The sequence below is a fragment of the Onychostruthus taczanowskii genome, unplaced genomic scaffold (genome assembly GCF_017590055.1).
Source record: "Onychostruthus taczanowskii isolate IOZ18803 unplaced genomic scaffold, ASM1759005v1 scaffold26, whole genome shotgun sequence".
Taxonomy (NCBI): domain Eukaryota; kingdom Metazoa; phylum Chordata; class Aves; order Passeriformes; family Passeridae; genus Onychostruthus; species Onychostruthus taczanowskii.
Genome location: NW_024499906.1, coordinates 6331859 through 6352917, shown reverse-complemented (window position 1 = coordinate 6352917; position 21059 = coordinate 6331859). Strand labels below are relative to the sequence as shown.

The 21059-nt window shown below is 36.6% G+C and overlaps 1 protein-coding gene across 4 annotated transcripts in view; it reads right to left on the bottom strand.

The window, feature by feature from the left end:
- Positions 1 to 1425: 1425 nt before the first annotated feature.
- Positions 1426 to 21059, bottom strand: part of LRCH1 (leucine rich repeats and calponin homology domain containing 1) — a 116421-nt gene continuing 96787 nt past the window's right edge. For 2 of the 4 annotated variants that reach the window (XM_041407330.1, XM_041407333.1), the window contains 2 exons: positions 20846 to 20923; positions 17778 to 18481 (listed from right to left, as the gene is read on the bottom strand). In XM_041407330.1, the coding sequence (XP_041263264.1) occupies positions 18347 to 18481; positions 20846 to 20923 (213 nt within the window). In that variant the 3' untranslated portion in view covers positions 17778 to 18346. Of the gene's footprint in view, positions 4022 to 13397; positions 13410 to 17777; positions 18482 to 20845; positions 20924 to 21059 lie in introns of those variants that run through there. The other 2 variants (XM_041407331.1, XM_041407332.1) reach the window with 2 other exon arrangements.

Genomic DNA, 21059 nt, shown 5'->3' with positions numbered 1-21059 from the left:
GCCCTATGCGTTATCAGGCACATGATCTGGAGTATTCCATGGATGATACTTACAGAAAAGACCTCTTAAAAAATCTGTGAAGGAAGCAGTCTGTACTAAAAAGGATTTTTTCTCCACTTGCCTTTGCTTCTTAGAGTATGAAAGACTTGTAGTGTGTATCTTTGATTTGACAGGACTGAGAAGAAACTGCTAAATAGATCTGAAAAAAGCAATTCCTCGCTAGATGATCTAATATCTCATTGCTGAAATAAAGTATGCTTATTTTACAAAAGGGGCAGAATTTAGTCCTGACAGTTACAGGTGTAAAATAGCTCTTGGTGGTACAGTTCTGCCAGCTACCTTGGACAAGAACACAGATTGTTCCAGTAAGCTGCGAGTAATCACCTGTAAAATCAGCTTTTCTCATGGCTCAGCTGGACCTGAATCATTGCTCAAACCTTGACTCACTCTTGCCAGAGGAAATGCCACCATAGATGTGGGATGGGTTTCCTTTTCTAGGCAATGCTCAATGCTCTCCTGTGTCCCTGGCTCCTGCTAGATTCTAGGTTACAGAGAGGCTGCTGCTGGTGACAGCCTTAAATTATGCATCAGCTTGTATCAGTCTTGCATCTAATAATTTATGATTAAGCTCTGAAGGCTGGGACAATACAACTGTGTGCATTGCAAGAGCTCTCCAGAAGGAAATTATTGCAGGTAGATCCTGCTTCCAAAATCCCCTATGAAATGTGAAAAAATACAGCCCATACCTGTTCACTAAGGTAAAGACACTCCAGAAATTGGAATCTAGGAGAGTCTGTACTTGGATGACTTCAGAAACCTGCACAGGCAAGAGAAGGCTGGATGCTGTGACCTGCTGCTTGTTTCTGCAGCCAGGGGCAGAGCAAAACAGCTGAGCACAGCCCTGGCCCACTGGGTTAGTCCCAGGGCCAAAGGCATTACTGTGTTTGCTGCTTGGATTCAGTACTCTCCAGGAATCTTCATGTTTTGTTTGCTGAAGCAGAAGGCTGCAGAACAATCTCTGCGTTTCAGGAGAAGAAAAGGAGAGAGAAGCGTCAGCAGTAAAATGAACAACTCTCATACACGGGTGTGAGCGGGAGCAAAGTGAAGGAGGGGTCTCTCCAAAGTGAAGGAGGGGTCTCTCCACTCTCCCTGAGCCCAGCCCAGCCCCGGCAGCAGAGGGCAGAGCATTCACTGCCACTGGCAGACTGGCAGGAGGCCTCCACAACAGCAGCAGCAAAGCTGCAGGGAGAACACTGCAGGTACCCAACAGCTACCAGCTGGATCTTAGGCCTACTTTAGCTGCAAAATTCCTTTACTAGCATCACATCATCATCTTCCCCATCCCCAAACCCATCATTTCCAGTGCTATGCTCTCCAACTACATTTTACAAGAAATGATCAGTCACAGGGATAGGCATTAAAGGGTTTCTGCAAATAATATAGTTTAATTGTAACTACAGTAAAGATTTTCTATATACATTATGTTCACTGCAGAGAGTATTACAGATTTGCCATGCATGTTTTATTGCACATATAAATATTGTACAAAGGATCATGAAGAGTCTCTTTTTAGCCATACAGGTTAAGACTGCATAAAAAAAGCTGTATTACAAAATACTCAGAGCTATTTATTTACAGCCAACTTCAAGCAAATAGTGAAAGACTATCAGGAGAAAAACAAAATTTTAATTATGAAAAAACAAGATTTGTCAAAATAATAATAATTACAAAGCTTCATGTTGCCATATATACATTGTAAAAAAATACTCAGGAAACCTGCATTTTTACCCTCAAGATGCAGAAATCAATATTCCTATTTTTATACTTGATCCTTCAATGCTTCTAAAATTTGATAAACTCTGACTTGAAAACTTATTTTCTTTACATTGCTCGTGCTTTTTGACAAAACAGATATTTGTGCAGCCCTGTAAAATATTAAAATACATTTTCATTTAGTGTTAAAGTGCACAGTACATTTTATAGGAAACAATACGCTAGCTGCCAATCAAATTACAATTTAAGTCTATGTTCCCTCTATAAAATAAATGTTTTTGCTTTGGTTGAAGTAACTGGATATTCCATGCATACTGCCTGGCTCATTGTCTGCGAGTCCACTTTCCTCCTCCTCACACGCTGCTGTCACTCCCTCCCAGCCCCATAGCCAGTGCTGAAGTGTGTGCTCCGCCTTCAGCACCGGCTGCAGCTCAGCGGATCCGCTGCTGAGCATGGGTGGCTTTAAAGGCCACCCAAAGTGCCACCCTAAGTGCCTCGAGAGGGGGCAGTGACAGGTATGCATCACTCTGCCCAAAAGCCTTCATACAGTAACTCTCCACATTCTCTTGCTTAAATAGTTAGTCCTCACACCCCCTTGCCTCTTTTTTTTGCCACTCTACATTTCCAACTCCCTGCTTCCCTTTTCACCACATGCAACTGCCCCATCCTGCTTGCCCAAGTCCCATCAGTGGCTTCTTGTGTGAATGAAAATGGGATGTTCCAGATAGCAGAAGAATCACTGTGCTGGAACTTTGTGATCTAAAATGCATGATGTCTTAATAATAAAGTATACTTTTGAAAACCTTTTTGCAAATGTAAAGTGGTAAGTAAGAAGGAGAATTTTTATTTCCTATTGCTGACGTGGAAGTAGAGGTCTGATGCTGCAAATGTGCACTACAGAACATTGTGCTTAATTCTGTGGATACTTTTAAATAAGAGAAGCACTGTACCCAGGCAAGTTGGATCTGGAAGACTGGGTCTTTGAGACTGCCTTTGGCAATTTCAGTCATTTTGTCTCCTCTTGAAGGAATCACTGAAGAAAACAAGTTAATTTTTTGGCTACCTGTTAATCTTGTTAACATTCTTGTGCTATTTTTTACTATTTGTTCTGTAGTGCTGTAATCTTTAAAAGAAATCAAGTTACAGTGCAAAATTACATTTCAAGACATATGATCCTAATGCACATAAATAATTTTGTTGTGGCAAAAGTTAAATGTCTTGTGCATAGTAAAATAAGCAATCAAAAATATTTTTTTCACATTTATTTTTCAAGTTTACATATTTCCTTTTGTTTTTAAACATCTATATACAAATAAAATGGGTGTGCTCTCACTTTCAGCCAATGTAGTCTACCTAGTGAGGGGAGAGGTGTTACTGGAATGTAGGAAACGCAATGGAATGCAGACAATTTTTTACCAATGTTCCACAGATTCAAGAAATGAAGAATGCCATTCCAGCTAGCTGTTCTTTTAAGAGAAGCACCTATTTTGTTTGCTTTTTATCTTACATATTAGAAAATACCATTTACGGAGATCTAGAGCTACTGCACACCAAGTAGAATAAAAAATAACGAAGTATTTATATTAAAATAAAGTGTTTAACCACAAAAAAAGCAGTAATAAAATACAGTTTCCTAATTTACATTTTGCATCCAAAGGATGAATAACAACTCACTAATAAATAATATTTATATAAATATTTAATGTCTGGATATTTTTAAAAGGCAATAGCCTGAAGCAACTGCAGAAAAACCTAAGGTGGTAGCAGTCTGATTTACTCTCCCTTCTCCCTCCCCCCAGGTGATTACAGTGATTCTTAGTTTAGTAATACAAAGTATCTTGCTGCAAGACAGCTGTGTACTCCACACGATTTTAAGTGGCAGAGAGGTGTTGTTTTTGTAAGTACTGTACAAAGTGAGCTATAAAAGCAGTGAAGCGCCAACTTCCTCTAGAAAATGTTTCTGTTCAGTTTCTGCTTTGTAGTTCGACACATACGTACAGTCTGAAACATGGGTTTAAAATCATAAGAATACTCTTGGAGTACTGGAGTTGTTTTCAATGCAGTTTGAAAAAATGGGCAGTTTTTGATTCGTTCATGGCACAGTGTAGCTGGTAACAGCAGAGAGAGGGTAGTTTCATGTGAATAAAGCTTGTTTCACTGTGGTTACATCTAGCAATGCTTGAACTGTTATGCTCACTTTTACCAAGCCCTTTTCTTCTAGGATGTGATGTGGTAGGCAGAGCTTCTCCTAGAAAAAGACAAAAAAGGAGTAAAAATTAGAATATTCAATACTTACTCCAGAACCTCACTTCACATGATCACATTTGGAACACAAGTTCCAGCAAGCAGGAATCATTTCTTATTTTTAATTAAAAAGAACTTTCTGTGATTTTGAAAGAAAGTCTCTGATTTTGCTCCTGCTACACCTAAGAGTTAGTGAGAGATCTGTTAATATTCTGGGCCCCAGAAACCAAGTTGTTCTGCAGTCATTATAGCATGTAAACAGCTAAGAGTGAGGGCCAGCAAGCACACACCAAACTTTCACCTACAAAGCAGGATAACACAGCATTTGTCTGGTTATGACATATGTGTGAGATGGGGGATGGAAGGCTGACTTTAAAAAAAAGCAAACCAAGAAAACCCATTCTCCCACTGAGCTCTAGACAGGGCCCAGGATATGCACCTTGAAAACTACACACTACACAGAACTACAAAAAACTACACAAAACTACACTACATTCAGGGAAGTGTGTGCAATGTTGTGCATTCAGGGGGCAAAGTGTTTCATTCTGAGTATTGGCACCTTATTTGAAACACCCAGGAATCAGCCTTATTCACCATAAGGACACAGCAGTCATGGCCAGGATGGAACTCACTAGCTGTCCACAGAGGTTGTTACAGCAGGAGACAGTCAAGCAGTAAATATTGTATCTCCTACAGGGAGAGCAAGACACCCACCCATGAATAATTAGAGAAAGCGTCAGAGGGGCAGCCTTGTGTCATGACTGGCCCTCTCTTCAGAAAGTTTTTCTCAGTGTTACTGGGTATTCTTGTTAAGAAATGAAATTAAGAAATTGGGCAGCAGGTCTATAATAAATAGATGGAAAAGCCAGACTACATCACATAAACCATAACTACAACTGTGAGACTCACTGCCACAACATAGAAGCCAAAAGCGTAAGTGGGATGACAAAAATATACAGGTAAGAGAAAAATCCAAACAGAGCTATTAAACACAAACACATGGAAACAGTGCCTGGCTCACGAAGTCCTTCAGCTCTACGGCATTGCTTTAAGCGTGAAAAGGGCACCATCTGTGTGGTCCAACCTGTTCCTCCCAAAACATTCATATCTAACCAGCAGCAGACTTGGAATACTGATTTTTTGCAATGAGAGGGTGGTTTTTATATTCTCACTAGTGAATATCTTAGTTATTCAATAAGCTTTCAGCTTTTAAAACTACTGATGCATTTAAGATTCTGTTTGAATTAACTGTCTGTCTTCTACTGAATATTCCTCTTGCGTCTGTAATGTTAAGTAAGGGTCCCTTATTTTTTCTTTGTACAATTCATGGTCCTTTTCCACACTTCTTCAATCTAAACCTCACTGATCTCTTCAACCTCTCTTCTCATGACACATTTTTTCAGTTCTAGTCCCTTCCTTGAATCCTGTGGACCCTTACAACTCAGTACAATGGAACTGGTATACACAAGAACAATTTGTACAGTCTTTGTTACATCATGCACCTAATTGTTTTCATGTCCTTCCACTTCAGTCCAGTCCTTGCTCAGGAGACCTCCTCCAGTGGGCCACAGCTCCAGAAAAGTATCAGTACCAAACAGCTGTTCCACTGTTTCTGATGTTTATCACTTTCTTTTGTTAATGAATATTTCCCTTATGCATAATCAACACTTAGCTTGCTTAAATTTCTTGTGAAGTTGCTCACAGCCCACTCCAGCCTCAACGAGAGGAAAAACTGCAAAACGTCCCTATTAACTACTGAACCTGAAGATAAGAGCCAAAGTTCATTCACAATCACAGTGTCTGATACTGGTAACTGTAATTTATCTGTATTTTGTTTACATTTTATATTTACTACTGAAGTTGTTTTAGTATTTATTGTTTTATGTTTGAAAGAGTTCTTTAAGACCCAAGAAACAACTTCAAACAGATAATTTTCAAGGAGCTTGGCTGAGTGGGTCTGCAGGAGATGGACAACATACATTCCCCCACATGGAAGAAAGTATATATGGTAATATTCTTGCTAATGCTGAGTTACTACTTCCACTGTGTTTGTGGATTCTGATTCACATTGACCAGACTATTGTGGCAACAGCCTCCTGCTCCTGTCAGCCACCCTGCCCCTCTCTGCTGCAACCACTTGTCCAGTCAGGCCAAGGAACTACCCCCATCTTGCAGCCATTCCAGGTCATCATCCACATCTCCATTCCAAACCTACCTACTATAAACTGATCATTTAAGCTAAGACAGTGAGTCAGCACTGTCTTGTTTGTTCTTCTGACTGAAATATTGACCTGCAAGTTTTCAGAGATGGTTTCCTTCCAACTTTTATTTGTCTGGGGGGAAAAAAGCGTCTTTTCCAGAAAATCATATAGTTTAGGGCGCAAACTCCGAAACTGATGCTGATTAGCTCTGGAGTAGCTACACAAGAAGGCAGATACAGTGATATCAAATAAAAGGGTAAAAAAACCCACCCAATACTCTTCTACTTCAAAGATGTGCTTTCTACTAGACATTCTGCCAATCTACTGTCCTGGGAGGCAGTTCATCTAAAAATCCACAACACTCTGATTTTGATTTTTTTTTTTTAAAGAACCACATCAATCTTATTTGAGAATACAAATCAGACACCTGAAGTGAAATGCTACTCTTTCCACACTCTTCTACTTCTTTCCAGTGTCCTTGCACAGTAGCCTCTTGTTTCACAGATTTGGTGGCCCTTAGCATGCCAGTATTTCATTATTCTTCCATGACAGACAAAAAGCATTCAATAAGAAGGTCTACTGAATCCAGTGTCTGAAAACTAAGGGACTGGCATTACAGGGCTGAAGGGTATGGACTGAACCCAAAACCCCAACGCTATGAAAACCTACCTTGCTAGATATTTATGTTTGAAAATAATCTGCATTTTGCTATTGAAGTCAGCAAAACCTTACTTAAACCACCACAGTTAAGAATGTTTACTTTAGAATTTAATTTAAATTCCAAACCCACCGTTTTTGTGGCACCTTGTAGCACCCACTGAGCTGTTCTGTCATGCTCTCTTGCTAGGATTTTTGCAGTTGCTTGTAAGCACATTTGCAGTTAAAGCATAAGGGAATGCATGCCCCATTTCCTATTAAAAAAAAATCTTCCAATATGTTTTTCTTTTTTCTGCTTTTAAAGGCAAGCATTATCTAATTATTTTAAATACAGCATAGTAATTTAGTTTGTATAAAGCAACCTCTCTCTACCTGCTGGATTTACAAGATGCATACTCCAATCAGGAAAGCTGTTCTAGGAGGTCTGTAAAAAAATAGGACCATATGGCTTTCATCAACTCTGTCTCCCATACTTTTCAAATCACAATTTTTGAGTCACATTTTTACTTCTCAGACTAAGAAAAGGCAAATCTTGCCAAGGATGGAATCCAAAACAGAAACAACAGTTCTCCATAACAGCAGTACCATCCCAGTTGTCTCTGTACTTAAGTTCAGCTACTGTCCCTGCTTTCCATGCTCTGCCTCATTCCCTCACCAGGTACAACTGCTCTCTGGAAACCACCGACAGCAAAGCTGCAAGCCATGGAGATTTCAAAGCTTTCCTTAAATCCTAGCATTTTGAAGCAAATGTCTGACCAACCAAGAGGAGAACTTGCCTCTGACTCGACTCAACTTCACTCACTTCTCCCCACATTAAATAAAATTTCTGCCCCAATTACAATAGATGTAAATGCATAACATTTCTGTATAGAGGTGTGAAATCTCTCTCTAAAAACACCCCTGTTGAAACCATCACTGAACAAACTCCAAAAGAACAGATGGAAGAAATGGATACTAATTCTACAGACCAGCCTAAAACAATTCTGGTGGGAAGGGCTGCCACTCCTCTCATAGCAGCACCAATTTCTCTCATCTCTATCCACTGCACAAATGAAGAAGTGAATATATTTTTACTGCCTTTTTTCTCTAAGGACACAGAGGAACTTAAATTACTTATTGCAAGCAAACCACCTTCTACAGACACATAGCCATTTTGAATGGATAAAGATGTTTTCAAACTCATAATGAAGCAAAAGAACAAACTCTTCCTGAAGGAAAAAATGTTAAGTGCACAAAAAGGAGGCAGCAGCAGGAGGTTGAATCACAAAGCAGCACAAAGAGACAGTACCACAGATGTACCCACAAACATGCAAGTGTGCATGTGCTTGCCAGAGCAAGCTTCTAATCCTGGAACAAAATGTCTGATTTAGGATAGAAGAAAGTCAGGAATACACAATGACACTAATCCCTCAAGAATACGTGACACACTTCACATACATATCTGTTTTTATTCAACACTAGATGACTTCAAAGACAAGACAACTGTTTGATTTCATTTATGGCAGGGCAAGCAGCTTGGCATACCTCAGATACAGTAAGTATTTATAAAAAAAGACATTGCTGCCATAATATCAGATTGGTAAGTGGTAAAATGACCACATCATGATAAGAGCAAGGCCCAATTGTCTGTATTTGTTAGTAAAAACACAGAGGAATGGGATCCCATGATTCAGCAAGAGCCTTTCTCTTCCTTCCTTGTATTTGTAGAATGTGAGATTTCAGATCTACATGGGAAAAATATTAATAAAACAATGAATATTGGAATGTGCAATTCCTCAAAGCACAAATTGAAAAACTGAAGTTCATGTAATGCCCATCATTTCATGTTTGAAGCCAACTATTTTGAAGAGGGAAATCAATAAAAGAAACTTCAGGACATTACAATTAAGCAAGCTTATATCCAATATACTCAACCTTTGCATTTTTAGGACAAAATCAATTTTCTTTTTAAGGTCAGAAAAGAAAGCCATAGCAAATATTTACTTTTTCATGTATCTAAGGCAATTTAAAATTATGTCCTTTTATATTTTTTTTCCTTTTCCACTATTACTGTTGATGTTTGTATATGCCCAGATGCCCTGAACTACCATTTCAAGTAAAAATGAAGAGAGATATAAAAAAGCACAGTAATTCAGGCTATACTGCAGCTGCAAAATCATGTATTTGGAGTCACAGCCAGTTAGACATCTAGATAAGTGCATCTTCTGCACATTCAATAGATAGGAAATATTTACAAAACTGTAATTGCCAATGATGGGCTTTGGATTTTTCAATAAATTGTGACATTGAGCCATAAAGTTTAAGAGTAGACCACATATTTTACAAAATCCTCACAGTTTTATTCTAACAAGCTTAGAAAACTGTGACCTGAAACTTCACGGAACAAAAATCTTAATAAGGACAAGACACACACGAAACAGACGCAGTCTTACAAGGGAAATACCAATTATACCATAAAGTAACATATTAAATTCTGAGAAAGTGATGAGTGGTTTGTATCATCAAAGTAGAATATGTCATTACATTACAGTATTTTTCTACTGCTCTTTCTGCATAATACAGTTTGTGTTTTAAAAATTAAGGAAATGGCAAAGATTCACAAAACCAGCTGTACCTGTTTTTTTTTTCCTAACTTGCATGTATGACTGGGATTTTGGTGGTTTTTTTTTTTTTTTTTTGTAACAAGAGAAAAATTTTTGTGAAAAACAATGACATGGCAATTCTTTGGCAACTTATTAATGTATACCGAGTAGAAAACCCTATTGAATATTTGCTCACATCTAATTCAGTCCTCATTCACATAAAGTTCAACTTTCAGAACACTTATTAGGAGCACAATGGGATCTATATACAGCTATAAAAACTTGTAAATATACAAAAGGCACTTGAAGGACTACTACACTGCACTTGAAAATATTTATTTTTTCTGTATCAAGGAAAAAGAAAGCCAAATCCTCACATCAAAATGCCACTTGTGACCCAGTGCAAACACATTTTGCCTGCAAGAATATCCACTACAAGCTGTATTTATTGTTTTATTGCAGTATGGCTGAGATGACCTCCACAGGACATGAGAGTATGATGGGCACAGTACAAACTGGAAACCCATTTATTAGGATATCATGGTTTGAAAATCTCTGACAATCACTGCAATGCAAAAAAACGAATGGGTAAAGAAACAGAGGAGCAAATATAATTAATGTTATTAATGAATATGGGGTGAACTATAGTGCACTTTTTTTTTTTTTAAACTCAAGGCAATCAACTTAATTATGTGACTGGCTATGAGAAGCAAGTACCAATTATATCTAACTGGACATCTCAATATTGACATCTCCCCAAAGGTGAGGAACTATCAGAGAGTTGAACTGTTTGGTGCAAAAGTACTAAAGCCACAGAACAGCAGCACAGAAGTGGGACTCTTGAATTTAGCAAAGAACCCATTAAAGTATATTAATGCTGGTTTAGTTTCCAGTTCCCCATTTAGTGTAAGAATTACTGACTTCAGAGATGGAAAGACAGATATTTTTCATATTTGCATTATGTTTGATATAGATTTTGAGAAACTTTATTCAGACTTAGAAAATGTAAGGGTAATTTCACTACTTTTTTCCCTGTAAGACTTATAGATATTTGGAAGTGTAATCAAGAACAACCCCCAAAAAATACCAAACTGGATAAGTTTCATGTACGGCAGCACAGCTGTGCTTGTCATGAACCAAGTATGTTTGGTGTTTTCACCATCTGTTTCAAGATGGCTTCACCATCTCTAACTACCAGAAACTGCACATAACACTACACTTTAAATACCAGGTATTGTCATAGCTGAGAACACACAGAAAATGGTCCCTACGTGATGACTCTGTTTGCACGGTAAGCATATACAAAGTTAGGACTTTGGTCAAGTTTGAGTGTTAAGTGTCACTCTGACTGGGGGATGTTCACTTGCTCTACACTGCTACAACAGTAGCTCAGTTCTACTCTGATAAAGCATTCAAAACCACTGAAGACATGAACTTCCATTTCTGCACACTGAAAATGCAAAACACCCCGATTACTCCTCTTACCGCCCTCCAAACTATTGGACACAGTGGATAATCAGACATGCTATTAGACAAAGACACAGATGTATATTACAGGATGGTAGCAAAACCCTTCTCCACACGATTTTCTAATTTGAAAAGATGTACTCATACATGTAGTTCAGCACTATATAAAGAGGGCACAACACAAACCATTGACAGGAGACCTGTTTACCACTTATGGGAGCAATAACAAAATCCCAACCCTATAGAAGACATCATTTCTGTCTCAAATGCCAACACTGGATAATAAACAAACATATTAGTAGATTCTGAACTGATTCAAGCCATATATCACTCAGTTTCATCAGAAAAGCAAAATAATTAGAACAAGACAACAAAAAAAATCAAAATAAAGATCTGCTCAAAGTGGAAACTTAAATGTCAAACTGTGATAGAATAAACAAGTGTCTGCTGTTGGAATTGCTGAAATTGGGCACACAGAGGACACACCTGTGCAGGATGAGGGCACAAGTCTACAGCTACACACCAAATAAAAAGCTTAGATGCACTCACTGAACTCTCGCTTTGTCGCAGATGACACTCTTTAGCAATGAAGCTGCTATATGTATGCACTGGAAGGTGGCAGACACCAAACCCTTTCAGAATTTTGATTTATCCCTCATCGGAAATTAATTTTTCCATCGTAAAATATGTACCTAATAATACAATTACTACTTTTTATGTATATCTGTCTATATATATGTATCTATATATATATATATCTCTATCTGTATCTATATAGTTAAGCCACAGAAACCAGGAATAGAACTGCATTTAAAAGTTTTTAAATAAAATTGTACAAGTATCTGTGGAGTGGGGATATTTATAGAGCAGCATTAAACAATAACTGTATGGCCAGAAAAATCAGTAACATACAAACTCTTATCCTAGTTATACTCTAAAAGTCTTATACCTTATTTTATTATATACTAGATGGGGGGAAATGAATGCATGTATTTCCAAGACAAAAAACTGAGGTCCTTTGGTTAGATAGTCTGAGTTACAAATTTAGGCAACAGCATCTAGGCCAATATTGCAATGTCGATATAGGCTTATACTCAAGGGTTTGTATTTTTCAAGCAATTTTCATTTGTATCTTTCATGTCAATAAGGAGAAAACCCAAAAAATATCTAATTTTAACTTTAGAGTAGATGAACAGAACCCAGAACTGGAAGGGAAATGGAAGTCATCAGTCCAGCAGTCTAACCAGAGGTGGAGTTCAAACATACCAAAATAGTTCCTGCCTAATGTATGTCTAAACTGCTCTTTAAAACTTCCTAGGATGGAAAAGCTAGAGTCTTCCCAGAGAATCTGTTTTCCTAGCTACATTGTCTTTGCTCCACTGGTTACACAAACAAACAAATGAACAAACAGTATCTGCATTTGCACAGGTGATGAAACAGAGAAGATAATGATGGGACTTGCTCGATGCCACACTAAAGAATGGCAGGTAAAGGAATCTAATAGCTTATTCCCAAACTGTGTCACTGTATCGCATGACGTTCATCCAGAAACTTTCTGAAGTCCCTTGGATTCTACTGCTTGCTTATACCCACTGTTAATTTACAGTCACCTTTGGGGTCTAACGTAGCAAGTGTTTAAAAGGAGTCCAACACTGTTTTGTGTTACAGAAGAAAAAGATTATTCTACCATAGGAAAACATAACTACTCCAGTATGGAATTTAATCAGAACATAATCTTTCAAGTTACAGTACTCTTGTTAATATATAAGACTTAAAAAAAATCACAGTAATTTGAAAGATCGTTCTCTAAGTGCTGTTAACACAGTATGTGCAGAGATAATTGGCACACACTCGGAAAATACTATCACCTGCTGGAAGTGCCACCTGAAGCTGCTTCAGTATCTGCAGCATTCTTGGATTTTCACAAAAAGTAAGAGGCTCAGCTCTATTTAGCTTGTGATACACATCTAGCCTACACCCAAATATGGAAAAAGAGGAGCTTCACTGCTTTAACACATTTAGTGAGTAGTCTAGGCAACATGAAAGAAAAGCTATAAATAAGAGATACATAAGTACTTAAACTACAGCTAGAGGGGAGAGAAGACATAGGACTTGCCTTCAAGATGCTACTCCTCTCTTCTAGTTCAAGAGATTAATAAAGATATTACAAGGAAGGGAAGCAAGGGAAAGGGAGAAGTTTGAAAGGCAAAGGAAGGAAATTAAGTACCTGTAATTTTTCAGAGACAAAGCAGAAAGTTTGTGCGCACATGCGAACAGGTTATGCTGTTAGCAAATTCCAGTGATAAGTTATATACATCAAGACTATAAAAAGTATATGGAAAAGACAAAAGCCTATTAGATCCCAGGAGCGAAAAGTAGAAGTTGATTGTGGGGGTTTCTCCCCGAGGGCGAGCAGAGTGTCAACAGTCTTTCGAATGTGACGAATATCCGACTGCAGGATGTCATACGGAGAGCAGAGGTCAGCCTATCCCGAAGGGCAGCCATTAGAACAGAAAAAGAGTGCAAAAAATTAAAAATACAAAAATAGAGATATTGATAAATAAATTATCACAATGTTCTAGCATAAACATGTAGGAATAGTTTCTTCCTAGTATTGCCTTAGTCACTAGACATCCCAGCTTTCTTTTATTTCCTCTAAATACTGAGGCTATCATATAACATCAGAATGTTAAGACAGAAGAGCTCAAGCCTTCTAATCCTTCCAAAATTGTGTCCAAGTTCACAAGGGTGAGGAAGAGCTTGTGATTCGCTCGTTTAAATGAGGTCTGCACACCTTTGTCCATCTGGTCCTTATTCAAATGCTTAAATGGAACCAACAGAAAAAACTAACTTAAAAACAGCAAACAGTGGGTTAGAAAGCTGTTAAAAGCACAAGCAGCAGCAATATGAAGTCTAAAGAAAAAGTACTTACAGAAATCATTAGAAGTATGCAAAATTCTCTAATATAATAATCTAAAACTTGGTATTAAAATATCACCTCAAATGATACCCAGGGATAGAAACTCAAAAAGGCATTGTAGCACTAACTATATTCAATTTTAATAAGGTTTCTAAACTGAAGCATTGGACACTAAATTTCTTATGCAGCATTTTTTAAATTATTAGCAGGTTAGATTCCCATACCTTTTTTGGAAAGTATCAATGACTTGATGTGGCAGCTTTCTCTGAACTAGCTAAACAATATGAAGTGCAATATGTAATAGCACCAATATAGTCACACAATTTTTAACATTTAAATCAAACCAAGCAACACTAGTACTTTCAAAATGCAATCTAAGATACACCATTTTACACTGTAAATAAGGCCTTACTGAGATAATGAATACTTACTGAACAAAATTATATGCAGTAAGTTTGAGAGAACACTGCTCCTGAGGAAGCTTTTTAGTCTCACCTCCTTAATGAACTGACAGTACAACAAATATACCAAGACATGGAAGTTCAATGTCTGTTTTCTGTTAGTGCAGTTTCAAGCTCCAGTTTGAAATAAATTAAACTTTAAAATACTTAAAATGTCTTTCTATCCTGAAAAGTGGCTAGTGAAACTGGAAGTCAAAACTGTCATTCATACACAAATTAAACAGTGACACTTTTTTTTTCCTTTTTTGTTTTATTTTTGCTTACCATGAGTGGTTCTAGCTTTACCACAGGTCAAAAGCTGCAATATTTTGTTACTTAGGCCAGCAGATACAGAGCAGGGAACCAGCCTGCCTAGCAACAGCACTGTTTCTGCAGTCCTTTTTCAGAATTTTTTAACTCAAAACTCTAATGTGGTAATAAACTTTAGAGCAATTCTGTTATTCTTTAGAGTATGAAAACTCACAGACAGCACAAAACATGCTGATCTTGTTTAAAAATGGGATAGATTTAGTACTGTATTTGAGAACACCTACATCCACAAGCTGCTTACCACAGAAACAAGTTTTAGTGCAAACTATTTGTGACTACCAACTACATAATATATTGAATTTATACCAAAGACACCAATAAACTCAGTAAATGGTGGATTAATTTTGGAACAACATTCAAGACTCAATTCCTACTTATTGCAAATACATACCAAAAGTAAATATCTTAAGATACATTCAACTTATACTTTAAAAATAAAATGCCAGACCTTTATAACAAGGACTTTTTAAAATTTTTGTCTAAAAAACCCCAAAACAATGCCAACAGCCCCTACCACAGTCAAATGGAGAAGGGAGTAATTTCAGACTTTAGAGACTGAGAGCTGGTAGTTGACTTTTTACAGATACTGATGAAGTTGCTAATCCAAGATTAACATCCTAAGCAGCATAAGGAGAAGCCAAAGCATACAAAAACAGCCAACACATGCAAAAGGAACTTTCTACAGAAACTGCCATGATGTGTTTTAGTTAAATTCAGTGAAGCTTGGGAAAGCCTTAGGAATATCTATTTTTGTGTGTTCTGTGATGATGGATAACTTGGTATTATATTCATACCTTATAATGTAAAATATTTATATTTGATGTATTTTAGGTTTCTGTAATGCAACTGTAGTTGAAAAATACATATGTTTTCTAAAACAGTAGAAGTATTTCCACTTATTGCACTGATATTGTGCAATAAAAATACAAAACTAAAACATGACATCATGAAATAGTGAAAAAGCAGATGACCTCCATAGAAGTTATCACCCATCCACCCATCTCTGACAAACACTGCCCCTCTCCTTCAGGGGACTGAAATTATTGCTAGTAAGAATGACAAAGATACCTATTTAATAATTACATTTACGGACTGACATGTTACGTCTATGAAGCTGTATGATTAAATCATAGAGCTGTCAATCATGCACACACAATAAACACAGTAAGACAGAAATGCAACAGCAAAAGTATAATCAGCTGTTTGTGTGCACAAACCACCCTCATTCTGCATGCCCCTGCAGTGACTGAAAACAGAGAGCATTTCAGAACTGACCTCCTGGATTTACACGGGTATAAAAAGTCAAAAGTTTGCAGAAGTGCATTGAAGAAAGAAATCTATAGTGCATATGCACTATACCAAAACAGAAATGAAAGTAACCTCAGAATTCTGCTTTCAGGACTGTAATCGAGAGTGTATTGAACCACTTAACTCCATACCGTAGGCCAAGCAGTATCCATTACCGAGTCCAGAGGAAAAAGGTGGAGAAATGAGTCATACCTGATAAAACTTACTGCAACTTCATGGATATCTCATGATGAAACTATGGAGAAGTAACTGATTATGTGAAGTGATTACAAAACAAGCATAAGTGGCAATGATAATATACCTTGCATTAAACTGAAAAACACGATTACCAGTTGAACAACTAACAGGTGGATATAAGGTAAAACACTTCACAGTCACTGCCTGGCTGCCTCCTTTACTTTGTTTTGTTACTTTTGGAATACAAAAGCCTCCTGTTTTGTTTTCTTTATTATTTTACTTAATTTGCAATTCCTACACTAACTCAAGTCACAGTGATTTTTAGAATAATCCTGTCTGACATTGCCACATAGTGGATCTCATTATCAGAGGAGGCTGATACGCAGTATTAGGTCCCATCTGCAGGACTCTGAAGTCACTCAGAAGGGGCACAGATAAACCTTTCATAGTCTGCATCTTTGTACAATGATATGAGATCCAAAAAGCCATTCTTTATCATCATCCTCTTTTTTGCTCAATATGTTTACACAATGTAAATGACTGAAAATTTAAGAGATATGGCTGAAATGCCCCATTCCTTCCCAAGGTATTATTTGTCACACTAAATCACGCTGCATCACTGCTGATGTGCTGGAACACAGACACTGGAACGTTTGGCTGTGAAAGATTTAATTTCATCACTACCTTTTACAAACAGAAATTACCATTCTAATAGTAATCATGATAACTTCAGTCTATCCCTTTTTTTAAACTTCATGACAATCAATACAGTACTTACATGGGGAAAGTCTTTCTTTTCTTTTTAAAAAGATAAATTCTATTTCTCTGATCTGACCCCACAAAGGGTCAAAATATGCTCAAGTGCCTAAACTGTTAAGAGATTACATTAGTGTAAGCTGAATACCATAAAAATTAATTCCTGTCTTTGTATAAATCTATTTTCACAGACATTGAAAAGATTTAATTTTCTTTTTCAAAAAATGCCAAGAAGATCCTACTTCTGGTACCCCTTGTTTGTTCATAACTGAGAACCAGAAAAAATGCAGACCAAAACTTGTAACTTTTGTCTTTCAAACATATTGAATATACAGCTTTGTTTTGGTCTAAATCTTACTTATAGTAAAGTATCATTCAACCCACCACAAATCAATTATTTTTAACTTTTGAAAGGAGTAGTACAGGTTAACACTACTGAAATTGCATAATACCCTGTAATATGGATTACAGGAGTAACAGCTACCAAGAATAAAAACCTCAAGTTAAATTAACTTATTAATTTTCAGGTTGAAATAGGAAAGCCTACGTCCTTGCTCCCAGTATGAATACTAATTTGGCAATGACAAGTTGAAGAAATCTGCATTAATATTTTTGCCTTTATTTACATATATTGTTACTAGTTTCTGAAAGAGCAGTAGTAAATAAAATACTTCCATAAATTCACATACAAGGTAATATGATGATAATTCACTCTTCTGACAATTTTTAATATCTCTAAGATGTCACTAGGAAGAGTAAAACCGCAATAGAACCATTACATTTGACTCTTTCGCGGACCACACTTCCACGCAAAAGAAAAGTAAAAAAATCCAGCTTTAATTTTCAAACCCACAAAGTATGAAAGAGTGGGTGCAACACAGATGAATTGAATAAGCAGTTAGGGTGGTATTATTGGTGGGTTCATGTGACATTAACAATGTAAATCCAGTGAATGGCACTGAAAAATGCAGCAGGACATCAGCCCTGCTGAGGTAAATTAGGTAATTTGATGGGTTTTAGCTAACAGTGTAAAATAAAGTATTCTTTAGCAATTTTCTAAGAGACAAAGATGGAACCTTTTTCTTGTACAACTCCTGAGGGGCATAGCACACATTTTCTGAATCTTCATGCTTTCAGATACTTACCTGCCAACATCCCTTTCTCACATTAAACAGAAAACTTGTTTTGTCTCAAAAAGTGATTTAAGAGGTTCACTGATAAAGTGCTACAGCAAAGCCTAGTGGCAAAACTGGACACAACTTCATTGTTCTGCAATTCTCACGCTTTTGACAGCCTCCTGCTGCAGCCAGAACATTGCTATTTAGTTTCTTATTAAGGGTCAGACCTCAAACCTCCCTTTTGGCCTGTGATCCAGCGCGTTCCTTCGGCACGCAATCAGAAGCATCATGTGGTTGTTAACAGAAATCGATTTCTATGTGTCCCCCACTGTATTGTAATTCTCACCTGGCAGGTAACTGCTTTCAGAGTCTTCTACATACCAGTCATTATAAAGAGACACTGATGTTCCTCAATTTTGTCATTTAGATAGCAGCTGCATTGTTCTACATTTGTATGAAATTTCCCAGGATCATTTTGGGAAAGTAATTTTGATCCAAAAATTGAATGCTGAAAACCACAGAAGTAAGAGACCATGCACATCAGCACAACAGAGCAATTACTTAGCTATTTTCTTATTTTCATTTTACATGACTAAACAGGAAATTTTTCCAAACCTGTGGAGTTCAAGAAACAGCATGTACTCTATTCCTTAAATAACTGAAAACAAACCAACACAAATTATGACCATTTAAAATCCTTTCCAAACCCATGCAGCAGAATTTCAAGTCAATTCTCAAGAACTAGACATAGGCTTAATTAAGTACCACAGAAAAGCCCAATACCTACAGGTATGTAAGGACCCAAAAGTAGAACCCATCACTTTCCCACGTAAGGTGCTTGTTTTAGAAAAGAAGCCATTCACTGCACTCCTTTTCCTGCTTTCTCCAGAGATAGTTAGGCACTGCACAGCTCATCAATCTGAAGCAGCATGAGCACGCCATCTGTAGTTCTTTAAAAACTTTGACAGCTGACTGTCACACTCACTATTACACAACTTTGTATTCCTAATCCATGTCCCTGCAACAAACAACAAAGTTCTAGCATCTACCAGCTAGTTTCACAATGTGATGTGTTTTCATAAAATATAGCAAATTTTGCAAATTACCGATGGCTAATCAAACAGAATATGCTCAGAGTTCTTAAAAGCTACTCTAAGTTTACAATTGCAAGCAATTCATTTAATGTTTAAGTGAATGAGTTTTCCCCTCAAAAGAAGCTAATGCTTATTTACATACACAAAGATGGTTAGATTACCAATCAGACTCGTAAGATGTGGCTTTGTGCCCAAGCCTCCATGCAACTCTTCAGCAAATAAACTTTAATCAATTTTTTCAAAATCCTAAAGAATTCAACAGTAATTTTGATGAAAGGATTAAAAAGGAGGAGTAATAAATGTACCGAAAAAAATATTTCTCCAGAGAGCTTACTTATAGAAATCCAAAATCAAAAAGAATGAAAGATTTCTGAAAGATCTCACAATATCAATGAAAACAGATCTTAGCCTTTTCTTTCCCAAAAGGCTACAGCCAGGAAAATCTGATCTGTATTCTATTCACTAATAATTTATGATGCATCAGAAGAATTATGAGGCGGCTTAACAAATACTCCATGTCTAGAAGACCACAACAATGAGATTTTCATCTTCTTGGAAGTGAAATTTTACCTTTAATATTAAATCATTCTGACATAATAAATTACATAACTACAAGAACTAAATGAACCATTACAGCTTCAGAGACCCAGCCAATACACTGAATTGTCAAATTAAATTTATGATGAACCATTCATTGGAACTGTAAGAAAGTCTCCCCCTCAAAAGTTCTACAAATAGCAAAAATGATCTGCCACTTTTGCTGTCCTCCAAATCAAGTGCTAAAATATAGATAAAACAAAGAATTGAAACTAGAATTTTTTTCCCAATGTGAAATCTTGCATTACCATCTGCTCTCCAAGGGGATGGTGATGTAAGGATATTTTGTGTGATTTCCATTTCAGCATTCTTGAAACAGATGAAAAAGAACTCAGCCTTCATTATACTGTCATATGTAGGCACCAGTGAAAATACATAATGCAATTCTCCTGTGTTCAGTTTAAAAGACCTTATATAACACTTTACCTTCTTTTGAGGGTCACATATTTGAAATTTAACCTTTCCTTAATAGGTTCTTATAAACCATAAGGGAGTCTTTGAAATAATCCCAATGCAACTGCAGTATTCATTACATTAGTTATGAAGATGAGAATAAATTACATGATGAGCAATACCATTCTTAAATGAAAATCAGAAAACACCAAGCACTGCATTTTCCATTTCCAACTACTTATAACTACATGACAGAATCTTACACATATGTGCTTTCCATACTTAACATACAATGCTTTTCTTCAAATCACTGCAGAAACATTTCAATACAAGAGATGAGGCTGTTATTAGTCACCAACGCATAGGGTACTTAACATTGTAAAAAATGGAAATGTTGCAAAAAAGAAAAAATTAAAAAGGATGAAGTTCATATTCTAAAAGCATAAGGTAAAGATGCAGTTATGTTGTGCAATGAAAAAATTAGCAAGCTTTTGGCTACTTATATAATACATTATCATAATTCCTTATTTATTTTCCACAGCAAAAAAGAGGTATTAGAGATAATAGCAAATTACTCTTTTGAGAAAACACCTGCAATTTTTAAGTACTATGAAATAAGCCATTTAAATTCACCAAAGTAGTAATAAATCACATTATTTAGCTCAGTTTTTAAATTCTGTGTCTTTATTGCTAAAAACCTGTAGTTCATAAAATTATCCTTCAGCTTTCATGTAATTAATGTCTTTCCATTTTTGAACATCTAGAAATTACGGACTTAATTAAATTACCTCTGGTATTCCCAGTTTTCTACACGCATCCAAAAAGTTTTCCACGTTTCTCCTGCATTTGGCCATGCTAAGTTTAGGCTGTAGAACAGAAAAAAAATCATCTATGGCACAAGAAGTCAGGAAGAACAGACTTAACTGTAATTAAGAGGCTCACACCTTTTAAATTGTTTATGTACTTACAAATTTATACTAGCTATACACAATATTAACATCT